General features: G+C 37.1%; 1 protein-coding gene across 5 annotated transcripts in view; it reads left to right on the top strand.

The window, feature by feature from the left end:
- SLC30A9 (solute carrier family 30 member 9) overlaps window positions 1-18,956 on the top strand; it is a 96,800-nt gene that overhangs the window by 14,964 nt on the left and 62,880 nt on the right. For 2 of the 5 annotated variants that reach the window (XM_003411319.4, XM_064285871.1), the window contains 5 exons: window positions 377-544; window positions 11,993-12,055; window positions 13,383-13,482; window positions 15,659-15,751; window positions 16,174-16,256. In XM_003411319.4, coding sequence (XP_003411367.1) covers window positions 377-544; window positions 11,993-12,055; window positions 13,383-13,482; window positions 15,659-15,751; window positions 16,174-16,256 — 507 coding nt within the window. Of the gene's footprint in view, window positions 1-376; window positions 545-9,966; window positions 10,024-11,992; window positions 12,056-12,372; window positions 12,502-13,382; window positions 13,483-15,658; window positions 15,752-16,173; window positions 16,257-18,956 lie in introns of those variants that run through there. The other 3 variants (XM_064285872.1, XM_023549845.2, XM_064285873.1) reach the window with 3 other exon arrangements.

The following is an 18,956-nucleotide window of genomic DNA, read 5'->3' as shown; positions in this document are numbered from 1 at the left end:
CACAAAATGGTGTCCCTGTGTACATAAAACCTGTTGCTGTCGAGTTGATTCAAACTTATAGCGACCCCATAGGACACAGTAGAACTGCCCCATAGGGTTTCCAAGGAACGCCTGGTGGAGTCGAACTGCCTATCTTTTACTTAACAGCTGTAACACTTAACCACTACACTACCAGGGCCTGTGTACCTAGGGGGTCAGTAGAACATCCGAAGTGGCAATAGTGGTTTCATATTGTGCGTTTCGGGTATTTAAGAGTATGAAAATTCTACTTTGTAAAATTAGTCTCTTTCTGAACATAGTAGGCATTCTTTTATGGAGTATAAAAATACTTACTGTGAGCTTGTTTGAAATTAAAATAATTTTTTTTGTCTTTTAGAATGGCAGAATATAGTGACATTTGGAAGCTTTTCAAACGTGGTTCCCTGTAGTCACCCATACATTTGTACACTGAATCAAGTAAAGTTATACTCCACAAATATTCAGAAAGAAGGACAGGGATCACAAACTATGAAAGCAGAAAAAGTACCAACATTTGATGAAACAGGTATGTATGCATTTTTTTTTTTTAATCACCTTTTTCCTTTATACTGGAATAGTTTGTGGATGATTGTTCCTGGAATGTGTGAGAGTTCTTACCTGTAAAACTGTCTGGAATGGTGTTTTCTTTGTGAGATGGTTTTAAACTGCTGATTGAATTTCTTTGAATGTTACAGAGCTATTCAGTTTTTCTATTTCTTGACTAAATTTTGGTAAGTTATATAAATGGCAGCTGTATACGTGATCCTTGCTGGAAGGGATATACAGGAATCATATTGACTACATCTGTGGAAAGAGACTATAGAAAAGCTCAATATCATCAGTCAGAACAAGGCCAGGATCTGACTGCGGAACAGACCATCAATTGCTCATATGTAAGTTCAAGTTGAAGCTAAAGAAAATTCAAATAAGCCCACAAGAACCAAAGTACAACCTTGAGTATATCCCACCTGAATTTAGAGACCATCTCAAGAAAGATTTGTCATATTTAACGCTAATGACCAAAGACCAGACAAGTTGTCGAATGACATCAAGGGACATCATAAATAAAGAAAGAGGTCTTTAAAAAGACCGGAAAGAAAGTAAAGTCCAAAATGGATGTCAGAAAAGACTTTGATACTTGCCCTTGAACTGGAGTAGCTAAAGCAAATGGAAGAAGTGATGAAGTAAAAGAGCTGAACAAAAGAATTCAAAGGGTGGCTCGAGAAGACAGAGTAAGCTATTATAACGACACGTGCAAAGACCTGGAGTTAGAAAATCGAAAAGAAAGGACATGCTTGGTATTTCCTCAAGCTGAAAGAACTAAAGAAAAAATTCAAATCTCGAGTTGCAATAGTGAAGAGTTCTATGGGCAGAATACTGAATGACGCAGGAAGCATCAAAAGAAGATGGAAGGAATACACAGAGTCACTGTACCGAAAAGAATTGGTCAGTGTTCAGCCGTTTCAGGAGGTAGCATATGATCAGAAACCGATGGTACTGAAGGACGAAGTCCAGGCTGCACTGAAGACATTGGCAAAAACAAGGCTGCAGGAACTGATGAAATACCAGTTGAGATGTTTCAACAAATGGATGCAGTGCTGGAAGTGCATATGCATTTATGTCAAGAAATTGGAAGACAGCTACCTGTCCAACCAACTGGAAGAGATCCATATTCATGCCTATTCCAAAGAATGGTGATTTAACAGGATGTGGAAATTATCAAGCAATATCATTAATATCACACACAAGTAAAATTTTGCTGAAGATCATTCTGTTGCAGCAGTACGTTGACAGGGAACTGCCAGAAATTCAAGCCAGATTCAGAAGAGGATGTGGCAGAGGAATCTCATTGCTATGTCTGATGTTTACCTGTGTTTTATTGATTTTGCAAAGGCATTAGGCTGTGTGGCTCATAACAAATTGTGGTTAACATTGCTAAAAATGGGAATTCCAGAACACTTAATTGTGCTTATGAGGAACTAGCGCATAGATCAAGAGGCAGTCGTTCAAACAGAACAAGGGGATACTGTATGGTTTAAAGTAAGGAAAGGCATGCATCAGGGTGTGCATCCTTTCACCATACTTAACTGGATCTGCTGAGCAAATAATCTGAGAAGTTGGACTATATGAAGAAGAACATGGATCAGAATTGGAGGAAGACTCATTAACAACCTGTGATATGCAGATGGCACAACCTTGCTTGCTGAAAGGAAAGAAGACTTGAAGCATTTACTGCTGAAGATCAAAGACTACAGCCTTCAATATGGATTATATCTCAAGATAAAGTAAACAGGTATCTTCAGAACTGGACCAATAAGCAACATCACGATAAACGGAAAAGATTGAAGTTGTCAAGGACTTCATTTTATTGGATCCACAATCAATACCCATGGAAGCAGCAGTCAAGAAATGAGATGATGCATTGTGTTGAGCAAATCTGTTGCAAGAGACCTCTTTAAAATGTTAAAAAACAAAGATGTCACCTTGAAGACTAAGGTGCACTGGACCCAAGCCATGGTGTTCTCAATTTCCTCATATGTATGTGAAAGCTGGGCAGTGTTTAAGGAAGACTAAAGAATTGATGCCTTTGAATTATGGTGTTGGTGAAGAATATTGAATATACTGTGGACTGTCAAAAGAACAAACAAACCTGTCTTGGAAGAAATACATCTTTAGAAGCAAGGATGGTGAGACTGTCTCACATGCTTTGGACATGTTATCAGGAGGGATCAGTCCCTGGAGAAGGATATCATACTTGGTAGAGAGTCAGTGAAAAAGAGTAAGATCCTCAACCAGATGGATTGACAAGGTAGCTGAAACAGTGGGCTGAAGTATAACAACGATTGTGAAGATGGCGCAGAACCGGGCAGTGTTTTGTTCTGTTGTGCATAGGCTATCAGTCAGAACTGACATGATGGCATCAAACAGCAACAGTTTTTTTCTAGAAATCTATCCACTTTAAGTTTTTAATTTATTGGCATAAAGCTCATAATATTCTGTTAAGATCTGAAGTACAGAGCTAGAGTTTATAATGTATGTAGTTATGTCCTTTTTTCAATAACATATGTGTTTCAGTAACATATGTTCTTTTTCCTTCCTAGTGATGTTTATGTCTTACATTCTTGATTAACCTTGTCAGAGTTTTGTCTGCTTTATTATTTTTCCAAGTAAATTATTTGTATTTTGAATCTTTATATTGTATGTTTGTTTCCTGTTTTATTTCTACTCTTGCCTTAATTATATTCTACTTTCTGCTTTGTGTTTATCCTGTCATTCCTTTTCTAATTATAAGTTAGATATTTTGCTCATTAATTTTTAGCCTTCTTTCTTTTCTACAGTAGGCATTTAAGCTGTGGTAACACATCCTACAAGTTTTGACATGTAATATTTAAAATTTTTTTTAGCTCTAAATATTTTATAATTTCCATTATAGTTCTTCTTTGACTAGTTGTTTAAAGTGTTTTTAAATTTCCAAGTGGATAAAATATTTCTGGTTGTGTTTTTGTCACTGATTTTTAACTTAATTGTATAGTAGTCTGATTTTGGTCTTGAAATTTGTTGAGGCTAACTTTTTGGTTTACTGTTTGGTCAGTTTTTCTCCATTGCCCATTTGTACTTGAAAAAAGTGTATATTTTTGATTGCTGGGAGCAGTGTTTATATATTAGACCCGTTAAGCCTTTAGCTTTGCTCTTCCACATCATCTTTTCTTAAATCCATCATTACCAAGAGATATGTTAGAGTGGAAACCCTGGCTGCACAGTGGTGAAGTGCTACGGCTGCTAACCAAAAGACTGGCAGTTCAAATCCACCAGGAAACTCGATGGGGCAGTTCTGCTTTGTCCTATAGAGTCGCTGTGAGTCAGAATCGACTCGACGGCAATGGGTTTTGTTTTTTTTTTGGTTTAGGTTAGAATATGTCACTCTAATGGTAGATTTGTTGGTCTTTCCTGGTAGTACTGTAAATTCTTGCTTTTTATATTCGAGGCTGTTATGAGATATATACGAGTTTAAAATTGTTACATAATACTGACGAATTATACCTTTTAATGTATGTACAACTTTTTCTTTAGTGACATTTCCATTGACCATTAATTAACCATCACATTGCTTTCAGCCTGTTCATATTCCTTCCTTTTTTTCTTAGTTTAGCAATGCATTTAAAAAAGGTTTCCTTCAGGATATGTAGCCTATCATATGGTATGAAAAAGAAGTCCTTTTAATTTATTTAAAAAGTATGTATTGAACACTTTTTATATTACAGTAAATAGGTTGACTCTGAGTTCATATTCTCTTTATTATTAATGCTAGAAAATTAAGCAATTATAATACAGTATAATAGGCACTGTGATAGAGGAAATATAGTGTGCTGCAAGAGCACATGGGAGGGACACTTAGCTAAGTCTTGAGTGGTTAGGAATGGTTTCCATAAGGAAAGGGACCTGAAAGAAAAGTTGGTATTGGTGTAGTGAATTGTGGAGAAAGGTGGTAAATTTGCAAATAATTTAGTGTGGCTGGAATAGTGTGTAGAGGAACTGGTAGTGGAGTTAGTAGTATTGAACGTGTAAGAGATGAGAGGTAATCCTTACTCAAATCAGGGTCTTGTTCAGGCATTTGGATTTTGTTTTGTAGGCAGTGGGAATCTCTTTGAGTATTTTAAGCAGGGAAAATACTTGATCACGTTAAGATTTTAGAAATATAACTAGTTACAGAATGGAAAATAGATTGCAAAGAAGGAGACTGAAAGCAGTAATGAATGACTGTCTAGACTAGGCTAACGGTAATGAGTTTTTAAAGGACTAGATGAACTCAAGAGATTTAGGAGCTGAATAATTAGGACTTCGTGACTGAATTTGCAGAATGAAGGAGAGGGTCAAGTGAAAGACAATGCTTGGTTACTGGATTGCGCTATTGAGTATTGCATTGATATAATTGGTTGATTGGGCGGTTAGTATTGGATTGATTTCTGAAATTAGGAGTACCAAGGCTAGAGTATATATATGTATTGTGCTTTAGGTCAAGGTTTACAGCTCAAGTTAGCTTCTCATACAAAAATTTATGTACACATTGTTATGTGACCGTAGTTGACATCCCCAAAATGTGACCACACATTCCTCTTACCTTCCACCCTGGATTTCTCATGTCCATGCAACCAGCTGCTATTCCTTTCTGCCTTCCCATCTAGCCTCGGGACAGGAATTTTCCATTTAGTCTCATGTAGCTAGAGTATATGTATTTATTGTATTTCAGATGAAGGTTTACAGAACAAACTAGTCTCTCATCAAACAGTTAGTACACACATTGTTCTGTGACATCGGTTAATAACCCCACAACATGTCAACACTCTCCCTTCTCAATCCTGGGTTCCCTATTACCAGCCTTCCTGTTCCCGCCTGCCTTCCAGTCCCTGCCCGAGGGCAGGTGTGCCCCTCTAGTCTTGTTTTGTTCCATGGGCTTGTTCAGTCTTTGGCTGAAGGGTGAACCTCAGGAATGACCTCATTGCTGAGCTGAAAGGGTGTCCGGGGGCCATACTCTCAGGGTTTCTCCAGTCTGCTAGAGTATATTTTGATGAGAAAATTATGATTCAGTTTTGGATATCTGCTTCATCTTAATAGATGATAAGATGGCCAGTAGGTGGTTGGAGATGCTGCAGTCCTCTTCTGAGACATCATTACTTCTTGTTTGGATTATTGCCTTCTCCCTGGACTCCCTACTATCGCTTGTGCCCCTTTATAATCAGTTTTGACATAGCAGTGTGGTCTTTTTAAAAATAAATCGTGACACTTCTTGGATTAAAACTCCACTAGGCAAAACAACTCTCCATTGGCTTTCTATTACCCATGGAATAAAGTCTGGACTGCTAGGATAAAATCAGAATTCCTTACCCAGTTTTCAGAGCCTTCCCTAGCTGACCTGGCCTCCATATTCTCCTCTAATTTTTCTGCTCTTTTCCTTGTGTACTGTGTTTCGGCCAAATCAATCTCTTTCTGGTGCTTAGAAGATACCAAGCGTGTTTTCATTATTGGGCTTTTGCTTTAGGTGCTTTCTTTTTCCAGAATGATTTTCTTCACATGACTGACCTGTTCTGGTCATTGATATTTTAGCTTAAATACCAACACTGCACAGAAGAATTCCTTAGCCACTCAATCTAAAATAGCCATCCAGTCTTTAATATCTTAATTTAAATGTCTTTGTGGATAGCACTGTCTGGTATTTCCAATATTTATTTTATTTATTTCTCCATCCCCTACTTGTTGGCAGGCCCCATGACAGCAGGAACCTCAGTGCCTGGAGTAGTGGTTTGCACAGAGTAGGGGCTTCATAAATATTTTTAAATGAATGTATAAAGGGTTTTAACCTGGAGATACAGATTTAGGCATTATTAGCTATACACAAGTGGTAACTGAAGCCATGGGTGGGTTTTTGATAGTCCAGGGAGTGTGTAGAGTAAAAGATTAGGTCTAGTACAAGGTGCCCATGAGTAAGGGACAGGTGGAAGAAGAGGAACCTGTAAAGGAGACTTGAGGAGGAGTGACCTGGAGAGGGAGGAAAAAAAAGCAAGAAAGTCGGGTGTCAGAAGAGCATTTGAAGAATAGTAAACATTTCAAGACTGTGCTTCTTTCAGTTGGATATCCTTCACAGGGGAGCATTTTTTTGATCTTGTTCACCCAAACCCCATCCTCCTTTGGGCTTACTGTGGAGTTTTAGCCTATTTCTTCTTCCCCTTGTGCTGATGGAGAACTGCTGGGGTAAATATTGATTTAGAGTTTGATATTAGAGGACAAAGTAATGGAAAGTGTAGCAAGTCCTTGAGTTCCAGAAAAAAAGCGTATTTATTACACTACAGTATAGACAGATGAAATAGTTCATAGAATAGTATAGTTCAGGGTAAAATATGTTACAGTTCTCTTCTGAGTGAACATAGACTCAGGCAAAATTATTTAACATTGGTTCTACTTTATAGAATGATTTGAAATTGAAATCCATGACTAGAGCCTCCCCATTCCCTGACTGAAATCAATGTTAGTTTTTTTTCCTGTATTAGAAATACATTGTTTTTTGATGGTTTTATTTTGGGAATTTTCCAAGATTTGCTTAGGCCAAATTAGATCTTGCTAGCCGTCAGATAGATAGCAAGTAATTACTTGATTGGAAGACAATTTGTATATTTAAGGGCTTGAGATTATCTGACTTTTGAATAATTCAGATCACATGATAAAGTCAGGAACAGCTCATTAAGGGGCAGAGACTTGCTAAGGAATCCTTAAGTTTTTAAGGAGCATTCAGATGTTTTAAATTTTAGTAAAATTAGTTTTAATGTTCTAATGATAGCAGATGTGTGGCAGAAATCTAGGACTTGAACATAAAACATATCTGGAGGTGTTCATGAATAAATGCCTGGTTTCTTATTAAAGTTATAAGGATCTTTTCCAGTGACTCACTGTAAGTTTATTAACATGGTGGTGTACAACGTAAGTATTCATACATGTGTTTGAGCCATTTACTAACATTTCTTGTTTGTGATTCATAACACTGTATAATTAGTAACATCTTGACAGTTTGTAATGAGAAGAATATCCAGAAATACCAGTCTTAGAGCAACTCATTTTATGTGATTTGGTTGAATGATTTTGATTATTTTGAAAAGGGGGGCTGACTCTGAAACTTTTGACTGTAGATTTCTGTTGTTCAGCTACTAGGTGAATGCTGAAAGCTTATTATTCCACCCCTTTCCCTTCACTCTTTCTGCCTTGCTCTCTGCTCTCCCAGGTAAGATTTTAAGAAATTTATACATAGATTCTATACATAGAGATGCTTTAGGAGTCGCTTGCGGTGTGGCTAGACAAAACTAATACCATAAAAGTCATTGAATTCTTCAATATTGAGTTTTAGAAGCTGTAGTTATAATTAAATGGAAGCGTTTTAAGACTATCTTTAATTTATAAATATGCTATCATAATCTACTAAGGATTTAGTGAATAGTTATAAGGAAGCCTTCTTATATTTTCTATACATGTTTTAGGTATGAAAACATAATGTACCACATTTTTACAGCCAAATACCTCACGGGATTTGCTTCCTTGGTTTGGAGGTTTAGAGTCATGATTTCATGAGACATCCCAGTTAATTGCCCTAATAACACGTTTAGCCCCTTGCTGTTGAGTGAATTCCAACTTACAGCGACCCTATGGGGCAGGGTAGAACTGCCCTAAGGGGTTTCCAAGGAGTGCCTGGTAGGTTCAAACTGCCGACCTTTTGGTTAGCAGCCGTAGCACTTAACCACTACGCCACAAGGGTTTCCTATAACATGTTTAGTGCTTCTGTTTTACCTCCTAGTTCATTGTGTAGTGCCTGAGGTCTTAAAAGCTTGCAAGCAGCCACTCAAGGTACAACAATTGGTCTCTATTCACCTGGAGCAACAAAGAAAGAAAGAGTCAGGAATAGGAGGAGGAAATAGAGTGTGTGGCTAACAGCCTCCACGAACAACTGCCCCCTTTGCCGTGAGACCAGAAGAACTGGATGGTGTCTGGGTATTATTACTGAATGATTCGATCAAATCAAAGATTCTGTTGAAGAATTGTGATCAAAAAGGGAAAATGTAGAACAGAATTTCAAATTTTCATGAATTCGGTCTTTCTGGAGCCATGGAGGCTGGGTGAACTCCCCAAACGATTACTCTGAAAAAACCTTGAAACCTTAACCAGGACTATCCCCTGAAGCCTTCTTTAAACCAAACAACAGTTTAGCTTAACTAGTAAAAAATGTCTGCCTTAAGCATTGTACTTTTTAAGAACTATCTATATGGGATCAGATTTACAATAGCAAACCGAAAGATTCGATAGGAAACTTAGGGTGCAGTGAGTTTATGATAACGGCGAGGAACAGTTTGGGAAAGGAGGATAAGGATGGTTGCAGAACTTGAAGAATGTAATCAGCGTCAGTAAATTGTACATGTAGAAATTGTCAAATTGGTGTATGTTCTGTTAAGTATATCTCAACAACACCAAAAAATAAACTAAAAACAAAACAAAAAAGCATAATCTAACATATTTAATCATTTTCCCAGTGATTCACTTAAAAAAAAAGTCAAGAAATATGCTAGAAATTGCTTGTGAAATTTTTTCCTTTTATTTCAGAGTTTTACATTTGTCAGTGCCTAGTCTGATGGCATTTAATTCCTCCATAAAAGCCTTAAAAGACCGTAAGTCTTCTAAGAGGCAGAACTTGGATAGGCAGAACTTCTGATCAAGGTGGTATTGTGAATATATGCCTTAAGGCACCCATTTTTTTCTCACTTGTTGGAGTGATAAAATATAAAAAGAGAAAATTGAAGACATAGCTGGACTCAAAAAAGGATAAACACGGTATGCCCAAGAAATGGAACAGAGGCTGCTGGGCTTTGGATCTGGAAGCAGTTAGTAGCAGCCAGGAGTTTGGCTTGTTTGGGGTAATGAAATCTAAAAGCACCGTGTGTATAGCCAGCTATTGGAGTCATACTGTTTGAATTTACCCAGCCACCCACCCCCATACAAAACAAAGCAAAAAAACAAACCCATTGCTGTTAATTCTGACAATGGTGACCCCATGTGTTACAGACTAGAACTGAGCTCCATAGGGTTTTCTTGGCTGTAATCTTTACAGAAGCAGATTGCCGGGCCTTCCTTCTACAGCACCACTGGGTGGGTTCCAGCTCCCAACCTTTAGGTTAGTAGTCGAGCACAAACCACTTGCACTACCCTGGAACTTCTACCCCAGTACAGGGAGGCAGAAAATGTTGTTAGGTGTTGTTAGGTTGGTTCATCATAGCAACCCCGTGATGTACAACAGAACAAAACACTGCCTGGTCCTGTGCCATCCTCACAGTCATTGCTATGTTTGAACTTGTTGTTGCAGCCACTGTCAGTCCATCATGTTTTGAGAATCTTCCTTTTTTGTCACTTACCCTCTAGTTTACCAAGCATGACGTCCTTCTGTGGGAATTGATCCTTCCTGATAACATGTACAAAGTATGTAAGATGAAGTCTCGCCATCGTTGCTTCTAAGGACCATTTTGGCTGTACTTCTTCCAAGACAGATTTGTTCATTCTTCTGGTAGTCTACGGTATATTCAGTATTCTTCGCCAGCACCATAGTTCAAAGGCATCAGTTCTTCAGTCTTCCTTATTCATTGTCCAGCTTTCGCATGCATGTGAGATTGAAAATACTGTGGTTTGGGTTAGGTTCATCCTAGTCCTCAAGGTGACATCTTTGCTTTTTAACACTTGAAAGAGATATTTTACAGCAGACTTACTAAATGCAGTGTGTCATTTGATTTCTTGACTCTTGCTTCCATGGGTGTTGATTGTGAATCCAAGTAAAATGAAATCCTTAACAACTTCAGTCTTATCTCTGTTTATCATATTGCTTATTGATCCAGCTGTGAGGACTTTTGTTTTCTTTTTGTTGAGATACAATCCATACTGAAGGCTGTGGCCTTGATCTTCAAGTCCTCTTTACTTTCAGCAAGCAAGGTTGTGTCATCTGCATATCACAGGTTGTTAATGAATCTTTCTCCAATCCTGATGCCTTCGAATCTGTTCCAGCTCATAGCGCCCCTGTGTACAAAAGAATGAAACACTGCCCAGTCCTGTACCATCCTCACAATCATTATGCTTGAGCCCATTGTTGCACCTTCAGTGTCATTCCATCTCATTGATGGTCTTCCTCTTTTTTGCTGACCCATTTAAATTCTATTAATAAAGAGGCAATCACCCTTTCATGTTTATTGGTGATTTGTATTTCATTTCTGTGCAAGTTTGTTCTTGTCTTCAGCCCATTTTTCTTTAATGGGTTTTCTTTGTCTTATTGACCTGGAGGAATTCTTTAAATATCCTTGGTACTAATCTGTTGATCCTTTGTGTTAGAAATATCATCTCCCAGTTTGAGGCTTTTCATTTTATTTTTTAAATGGGATCCTTTGCATTTTAATTTAGCAGAATTTATCCTCCCCCCACTTGTATTGTTTGTATCTTGTTTGACAAATCCGTTCCTACCATAAAAATATTCTGTTTTGTCTTCTGTAAGGAAAGTAAATGCCTTTAACATTTAAGCTGTTAATCTATCTGGAATTGGTTTCATTTATGGTGTAAAGTGGATTCCAGTTTCCTTTTATTTGCTGTTAGCTGTCTGAGCCTTTCCCTGACTCGCTGTGACCACGGCATGCATAATAGGATCTTTTGGACTGTTCTGATCCATTGGGTTTACATTAACTGCTTTTTGGAAGTAGATCACCAGGCCTTTCTCTGTAGCATCATAGCAACACGCAGGCTTCCACTGACAGATAGGTGGTGGCTGCACGTGAGGTGCATTGGCTGGGAATTGACCCTGGGTCTCCTGCACGGAAGGCGAGAATTCTGTCACTGAACTGTCACTGCCCTCTTTTATTTATTTATTCATTCATTCATTCATTTATGGAAGGAGGGAGAGGTTATACAGTTTTTCCAGCACCATTTAATAGTCACCCTTTCTTCACTGAACAGTATCTCTCGAACAGTTTTGAGTAGAAGAACCAACGGTGCGAATCCTTTTCTTATTTTATTTTTAAGATAATCTGAAGTTTTCACCATTAAACACCGTATTTGTTTTAGATTTGTTCTACCCTTTTTTTTTTTTTAAGGAAATTCCCTTCTTCTCCCTAATTTTCTAGAAGTGTTTGAATCTTGCACGGATGGTAAATTTTATTGAGTGCGTTTTCTGCAGCTCTTGAAAAATGACCCAGTGTTTTTTTCTCCTTTAATCTGTTAATGAGGGGAATTGATAGATCTTCTAATGTTTAACTACCCTTGCATTTCTGGGAAAAATCCAGCTTGGTCTGTGATATATATCTTTTTTATGCATTGCTAGGTTAACATAGCCATTAAAAATTCAATTAATAGGTTTGTCTGAAAATAGGTGTTTAAAATGTTTATAATATAAGCATTTTTTATAATTTTACAGCAGAAAATATAGGTGCAGAACTCAAAGCTCCACTTATTAAGCAAGAACCTCTTCAAGTAAGGGGTAAGTATATTTTATTAAAATGATGTCTTGAATAAAATATACAAAATTAGTTTATATGAAAGTGTTTCTGGTTATATTATCTAAGGGTATGGCTCTCATGAACTAATTTTTTGTTAAGTTTATTTTGCATTTTGGTCACAAATTTTGTGGTAATTCTTTTTTCAAAAGCCCAAAGAAAGAAGTAATGGCAAATAAAATCCATCAATTGCTTTATCATTTTTAGAAAAATAATGTGAATAAAAAATGAAGTTCAACACCTTTCAGCTGTAGCTTGTTCAAATCTAGGTGGTTTGGACATTCTTACCTTTCTTTTTCAGATATCATTGAATGCTGAAGGAATCTCTGTTTGCAGCCCTGCTTTATATCAAGAGCTATGGCTCCCATCTCCAAAGCAGTGCATTTCATGGAGGCAGTAAATCTATGTGATGAGGAGTACCATGTTTGGGGTCAGACAAACCTGGGTTCAGTTTGTGGCTCCAGTACTTAACTAGCTGTGTGACCTTGGGCAATTTACTTTACCTCTCTGAGCCTTAGTTTTTTCCTCATAAGATGGTGCTAAAAGTGGGACCTCTTTTCTAGGGTGACTTTGAAGATAACACATAGTAGACAGTTACAGTTAAGACTAGTTGATGTTGGGGGAGCAGTTATCATCAGCATCAATAATTTGTGCCAGGATAGGCCAACAGGGATTTCTAGCAACTTTAAACAAATTTTTAAAAACTAATCTTTGTAAAAAAAAAAAAAAACCCAAAACCACTGTGAAATAGTACAGTGGTTTTTTGAGTGGAACCCACATAAATATATTTCACTTAATGATCTGGCCTACACGTAAATTACTATATTTAACTGAAACAAAAGTTTTCACTAAAAGTACTTCTTAGTGCAGTACTCTTTGATTACTTTCTATTTTCATTTTTTATAAAATGCTGATGTCACCCCACGGTTTGTAAACCACTGAACCAGCCAGGAATTTTTTATTGAAACATCAATTGATTTTCACTTAGACACTGAGCAATTTAAATTGTATTAATTCAATTTAGACAGACCAATAATACCTATAAAAGGTGTCCATTAGAGACAAAAGATTAGCATTTTGGCATCGGTTACTGACGAACTATGGAAATAAAAGCTAGATGGTTGCAGAGGTAATGCCATCTTATTCTGCGCTGGAGGATTGTTTTCTCCTGATACCGTTTACCACATTAGCAAAAAGATCAATTTTCTTTGGAGTTCATTGGTGAACCCACTTAAGTGTCAGGATATGTTCATCCTGAAACAGGACTTTAATGTGCATACTTGATGTGTTTTCCTGTGTTTTTGGTTTTAGTCAAAGCAGTCCTTAAGAAGAGGGAATATGGACCAAAGTATACTCAGAATAATTTCATCACTGGAGTTAGAGCAATAAATGAATTCTGCCTTAAATCCAGGTACAGTGAGTAATTAAAAAAAAAAAAAAGTAGTTTGCCCTATTTGATAACCCTTTTTTTAATTGCTGTAAAAATAAGTATAACACTTTTGCCAATTCATCGTTTTTCATGTGTACAATTTAGTGATATGAATTACATTAATCATATTGTACAACCAAAAACTTGTTGCCGTAGAGTCAATTCCAACTCATAACGACCCTATAGGACAGAATAGAACTGCCCCATAGGGTTTCCAAGGAGCGGCTGATGGATTCAAACTGCCAGCCTTTTGGTTAGCAGCCGAACTCTTAACCACTTCGCCACCAGGGCTCCATTGTACAACCATCACCCAAAATTGTTTCTAAATTTCCCATCACCATAAACAGAAACTCAGTACTTCTTCAACAATGGCTCCCTGTGCCTCCCTCCCTCCTGCTCCTGGTAAATAACCACTTACATCTTAGTACGTGTTATCTGCTGCCATTTGTATGCAGAAACTTTCCCACTGGCTCCTTTCTAAAGTGAAGAAATGTTTTTATTCAGTCAAAAATATTAAAATTGTTAGTAAACTGAATTCTGCCTCCACGCTAGCAATTCCCATCTGTTTCTGCTTCTTAAACTCACAAAGGCAAATTCTCCAAAGCCTCTGTATCACACAAGGACCTTCTTAGGAGTTTTATCGTTAGGTTAAGGGCATATAGCAGAATTTCCAGTAAGTTTATTTTCATATTTGTATGCTTGACTTTAAAAAAAAAAATTTGTTGCTTTTTTGGCTAGTAAGGTTGAGTGTTAAGTTATATTTTTGTTCACATTCCAGCTGTGGTGGTTGTTGTAAATTCTTTTTACTTCTTTCTGGTATCTTTTGTTATTAATTTTTTATCATGGAGATTTATTGAAGTTGTATTTGTCACAAATGTAAACTTTTCCCCCTCCTCTGAGGGCTTACCTGGAAAAGCCATATTTACGTGGAAAATTTCTTGCTACTTAGAGAGATCAGATGATCCAGTCTTTTTTTCTCCTCTTCCCTAGTTGTCACATCTTCATGGCATATTATCAAGAAATAAGGATTCCTGTAACCAGTTTTATAACTTTCATAACTATTAAAACAGCAACCAGTAACAACATTGACCTATTTCACCTATAGTATTTCATTTAGTTTTCACAAAAATTCTGTGAATTGAGTCATGTTTTGCTGTTTCCATATTATAGGCCAGGAAACAGTACAAGACGTGAGTGACTTGACTCAGCCGATTTAGTGGGTCAGTGATAGAGGGAAGTACAATTAATATCTTTTGATGCCTGGTCCAAAATTTTTACTAACCTGTCATGGTGATTTTTTTTTTTTTTTTTTTAATTCAGATTTAATTGCTAGAACTTAGTAACTTTCTATGGAGTCCCTGTGTGGTGCAAACACTTAACATGCTTGACTGTGAACCAAAAGGTTGGCTGTTTGAGTATACCCAGCGGTGCTTTGGAAGAAAGGCCTGGCAATCAACATCTGAAAAATTAGCCATTGAAAACCCTATGGAGCACAGTTGTACTCTAACACACTTGGGGTTGCCTGAGTTAGCAACCCCAACAGCAACTGGTCTTTTTCTTTGCTGTGACAGAGTTTCTTGAGGAAGACCAGTGGTCAAATACAGAATGACTGTTGAGCAGTAACTTGATGAAGATAGAAACCTTTTACAATTTAATAGAAAGGAATATAAGTAGCATGGAATTGACTTACCCTTTATGACTTGATACTTAACGAATGTGTATTACCACTTAGAATTAATCTGGATGTAAACAAATAGGATTAAATTTTTAAATTAAGTTCTTAAATAGAGGGGTGATACTCTAATTAATCCATGTTCTTTCAAATTTTCACCTTTTGTTTGTACATCGGAGATTGCAGCACTGTGCTCATAAGCAGATAAAATTCAAGCACTGAAGAGAGAATTGAATCTCTGCATGTTACATTGTAGTATCCATATTGAGTATCAAGAAATGTTTTTTTCCCCATAGTCTGTGGACCAATTTCTATGTATAAAATGCCATCTTTAAACTTATCTTTAAAAACTATTCAGATCTGTATTCTTTGAAGATGAGAATCAGTGTACTTATTTTTTTTACCTGCCCTCAGCAATCCTTTTAAGTTCATAAGCTATATGAGCTTTGGACTCCCTGAATAAATTCAACGTATTTCTTTCTCCAGTGATCTAGAACAACTTCGAAAAATCAGACGACGAAGTCCTCATGAAGATACTGAGTCCTTTACTGTATACTTGAGATCAGATGTGGAGGCAAAGTAAGAACATTTCTTTTAAAATGAAAGTACCAGTCAATTTAGGATTAATAAAAACACATTTAGACAGATTCAGAAGTTTTTATATGACACATTTTAAAACCAGAGAATGTTTTTGTATTTGCAAATTTGTTTATTTGAAACTTATTGGTATGTACTAGTTAACCGGGGATATGTCATAACTTATGAGAAAATTGCTTTTGAACTTACTTTTATGTTTAGATTTAATTCAGACAAGTTGCTTAAGAGCTTTACATTTTTCCTAAAGGTCATTATGCTTTGTTATAAGATTCTCAGAGTTCCTGGATTTTACAGCTGGTTGTTAAGAGTAGCTTAATCTATCAAATACTTCATTTAGATTTAAATATGGTTATAATAAAGTCATTAAAATTGTTCTTTGTTGGTGGTCATGTGTGTATACACAGATCTTTGGAAGTTTGGGGAAGCCCTGAAGCTCTTGCCAGAGAGAAAAAACTGCGTAAAGAAGCAGAAATAGAATACAGAGAACGTAAGTATATTCAGTTTAAAGCTGAGTTTATTGAAAAGCAACTCATAGATGAAAACTGTGCCTGTAGTAATTATGTGCTCCCTAGTGCTTGTATAGAAGCCCTGGTGGCGCTGTGGTTAGGTGTTCGCCTTCTAACCAAAAGGTCTGCAGTCTGAATTCCTGGTGGCGATGTGAGTAGGCGTTCAGCTTCTAACCAAAAGGTCTGCAGTCTGAATCTACGAGCCAGCCGCTTCTTGGAAACCCTATGGGGCAATTCTGCTCTGTCCTGTAGGGTCACTGTGGTTGGAATAGATTCAACGGAAATGGTCTTGGGCTTTTCTTTTTTTAGCGCTTGTGTACTACTTGGGCTTCACTCTGTTGGTTCTGTTGTTGTTAGGTGCCATCGTGTCGGTCTGACTCATAGCGACCCTCTGTACAACAGAACGAAACACTGCCTGGTCCTGTGCCATCCTCAGAATCATTGTTCTGCTTAAGACCATCATAGGTACTGTGTCCATCTTGTTGATGTCCTTCTCCAGGGACTGATCCCTCTTGACAACATGTCCAAAGTATGTGAGACATAGTCTCATCATCCTTGCTTCTAAGGAGCATTCTGGTCGTACTTCTTCCAAGACAGATTTGTTCATTCTTTTGGCAGTTCATGGTATAGTCTGTGTTCTTCTCCAACACCATAATTCAGAAGTGTCAGTTCTTCTTCGATCTTCCTTATTCATCACCCAGTTTTCACATGCATATGAGGTGATTGAAAATACCATGACTTGGGTCAGGCCAGCCTTAGTCTTCAAGGTGACATCTTTGCTTTTCAGCACTTTAAAGAGGTCTTCTGCAGTAGATTTGCCCAATGCAGTTCATCTTTTGATTTCCTGACTGCTGCTTCCATGGGTGTTGATTGTGGATTCAAGTAAAATGAAATACTTGACAACTTCAATCTTTTCCCCATTTATCATGATGTTGCTTATTGGTTCAGGTATAAGAATTTTTGTTGTCTGTATGTTGAGGTGTACTGAAGACTGTGGTCTTTAATCTTCGTCAGTAAGTGATTTAAGTCCTCTTCACTTTCAGCAAGCAAGGTTGTGTCATCTGTATAACGCAGGTTGTTAGTGAGTGTTCCTCCAGTCCTGATGCCCTGTTCTTCTTCATATAGTTTAGCTTCTCGGATTATTTGCTGAGCATATCGTTTAAATAAGTATGGTAAAAGGATAAAGCCCTGGAGCACACCTTTACTGACAGTATCCCCATTTTGTTTGAACGACTGCCTCTTGGTCTATGTACAGGTTCCTTGTGAGCACATTAAATGTTTTGGAATTCCCATTCTTTACAATGTTATCCATAATTTGTTATGATCCACACAATCGAATGCCTTTGCCTAGTCGGTAAAACACAGGTAAACATCTTTCTGCTATTATTTGCTTTCAGCAAGGATCTGTCTGACATCAGCAATGATATCCCGGTTCCACATCCTCTTCTGAAACCAGCCTGAATTTCTGACAGTTCCCCGTCCATAAACTGCTGCAGCTGCATTTGAATGATCTTCAGCAAAATTTTACTCACATGTGATATTAATGATATTGTTCGATAATTTCCGCATTTAATTGGATCGCCTTTCTTGGGAATAGGCATAAATATGGATCTCTTCCAGTAGGTTAACCAAATGGCTGTCTGTCAAATTTCTTGGCATAATTGAGCACTTCCAGTGCTGCATCTGTTTGTTGAAACATCTCAATACATATTCTATCAGTTCCAGGAGCCTTGTTTTCACCGATGCCTTCAGTGCAGCTTGAACTTCTTCCTTCAGTACCGTGGGTTCCTGCTCATCTGCTACCTCCTGAAATGGTTGAACATCAACCATTTCTTTTTGGTAATAGTGACTCTGTGTATTCATTCCATCTTCTTTTGATGTTTCCTGTGTCATTTAATATTTTCCCAGTAGGGTCCTTCAGTATTGCAACTTGAGGCTTGAATTTTTTCTTCAGTTCTTTAAGCTTGAGAAATGCTGAGTGTGTTCTTTTTTGATTTTCTGTCTCCAGGTCTTTGCACATGTCATTATAATACTTTACTTTGTCTTCTCGAGCTGCCCTGTGAAATCTTCTGTTGAGCTCTTTTACTTCATCATTTCATCCTTTGGCTTTAGCTACTTAGTATTCAAGTTGGTTCTAGTAAATATCAATTTCCATTTTGGGGATCAATTACTTTACATTAAACAGTTTTTTTTTTTTTTTTTTGGTGGTTCCTTTGAGACATACAAATACTAAAACTTATGGTCGGATTTAAGGATTAGGCTTTGTCTAGAAGTGAAAGAATAGACAGTTACTGCTTTCTTAGAGAAAGGTCTAATTGAGTGTCCACATTTCCATTTTAATTAAATAATTCAGTAGGTAATTGTCAAACACTTGCTGTGAATCAGAATCTGTACTTGGTGCTTGGAATTTAGGTGCAAATAAGACACTCAGAACCTAACAAATCCATAGGTTTAGTGACAAAACCACCTTTACAGAATTTAGTTTTAAAATAATGGGAAATACGTATTTTAGATAATTTTGTGATTTATAAATGCATATATTAGTGACAAGAGTGATACATGCTTGTGATTAAAAAAAGAATACATAAATGTACAGAATAAAAAGTCTTATTTCTTCTAATACCATCTCATTCTCTTTCTTGGAGATAAGTCCTTTCAGGACGTTTTTGATGTATTTTCAA

This window comes from Loxodonta africana, chromosome 5 (genome assembly GCF_030014295.1).
Source record: "Loxodonta africana isolate mLoxAfr1 chromosome 5, mLoxAfr1.hap2, whole genome shotgun sequence".
Lineage (NCBI taxonomy): Eukaryota > Metazoa > Chordata > Mammalia > Proboscidea > Elephantidae > Loxodonta > Loxodonta africana.
This window is presented reverse-complemented; position numbering and strand designations above follow the sequence as displayed.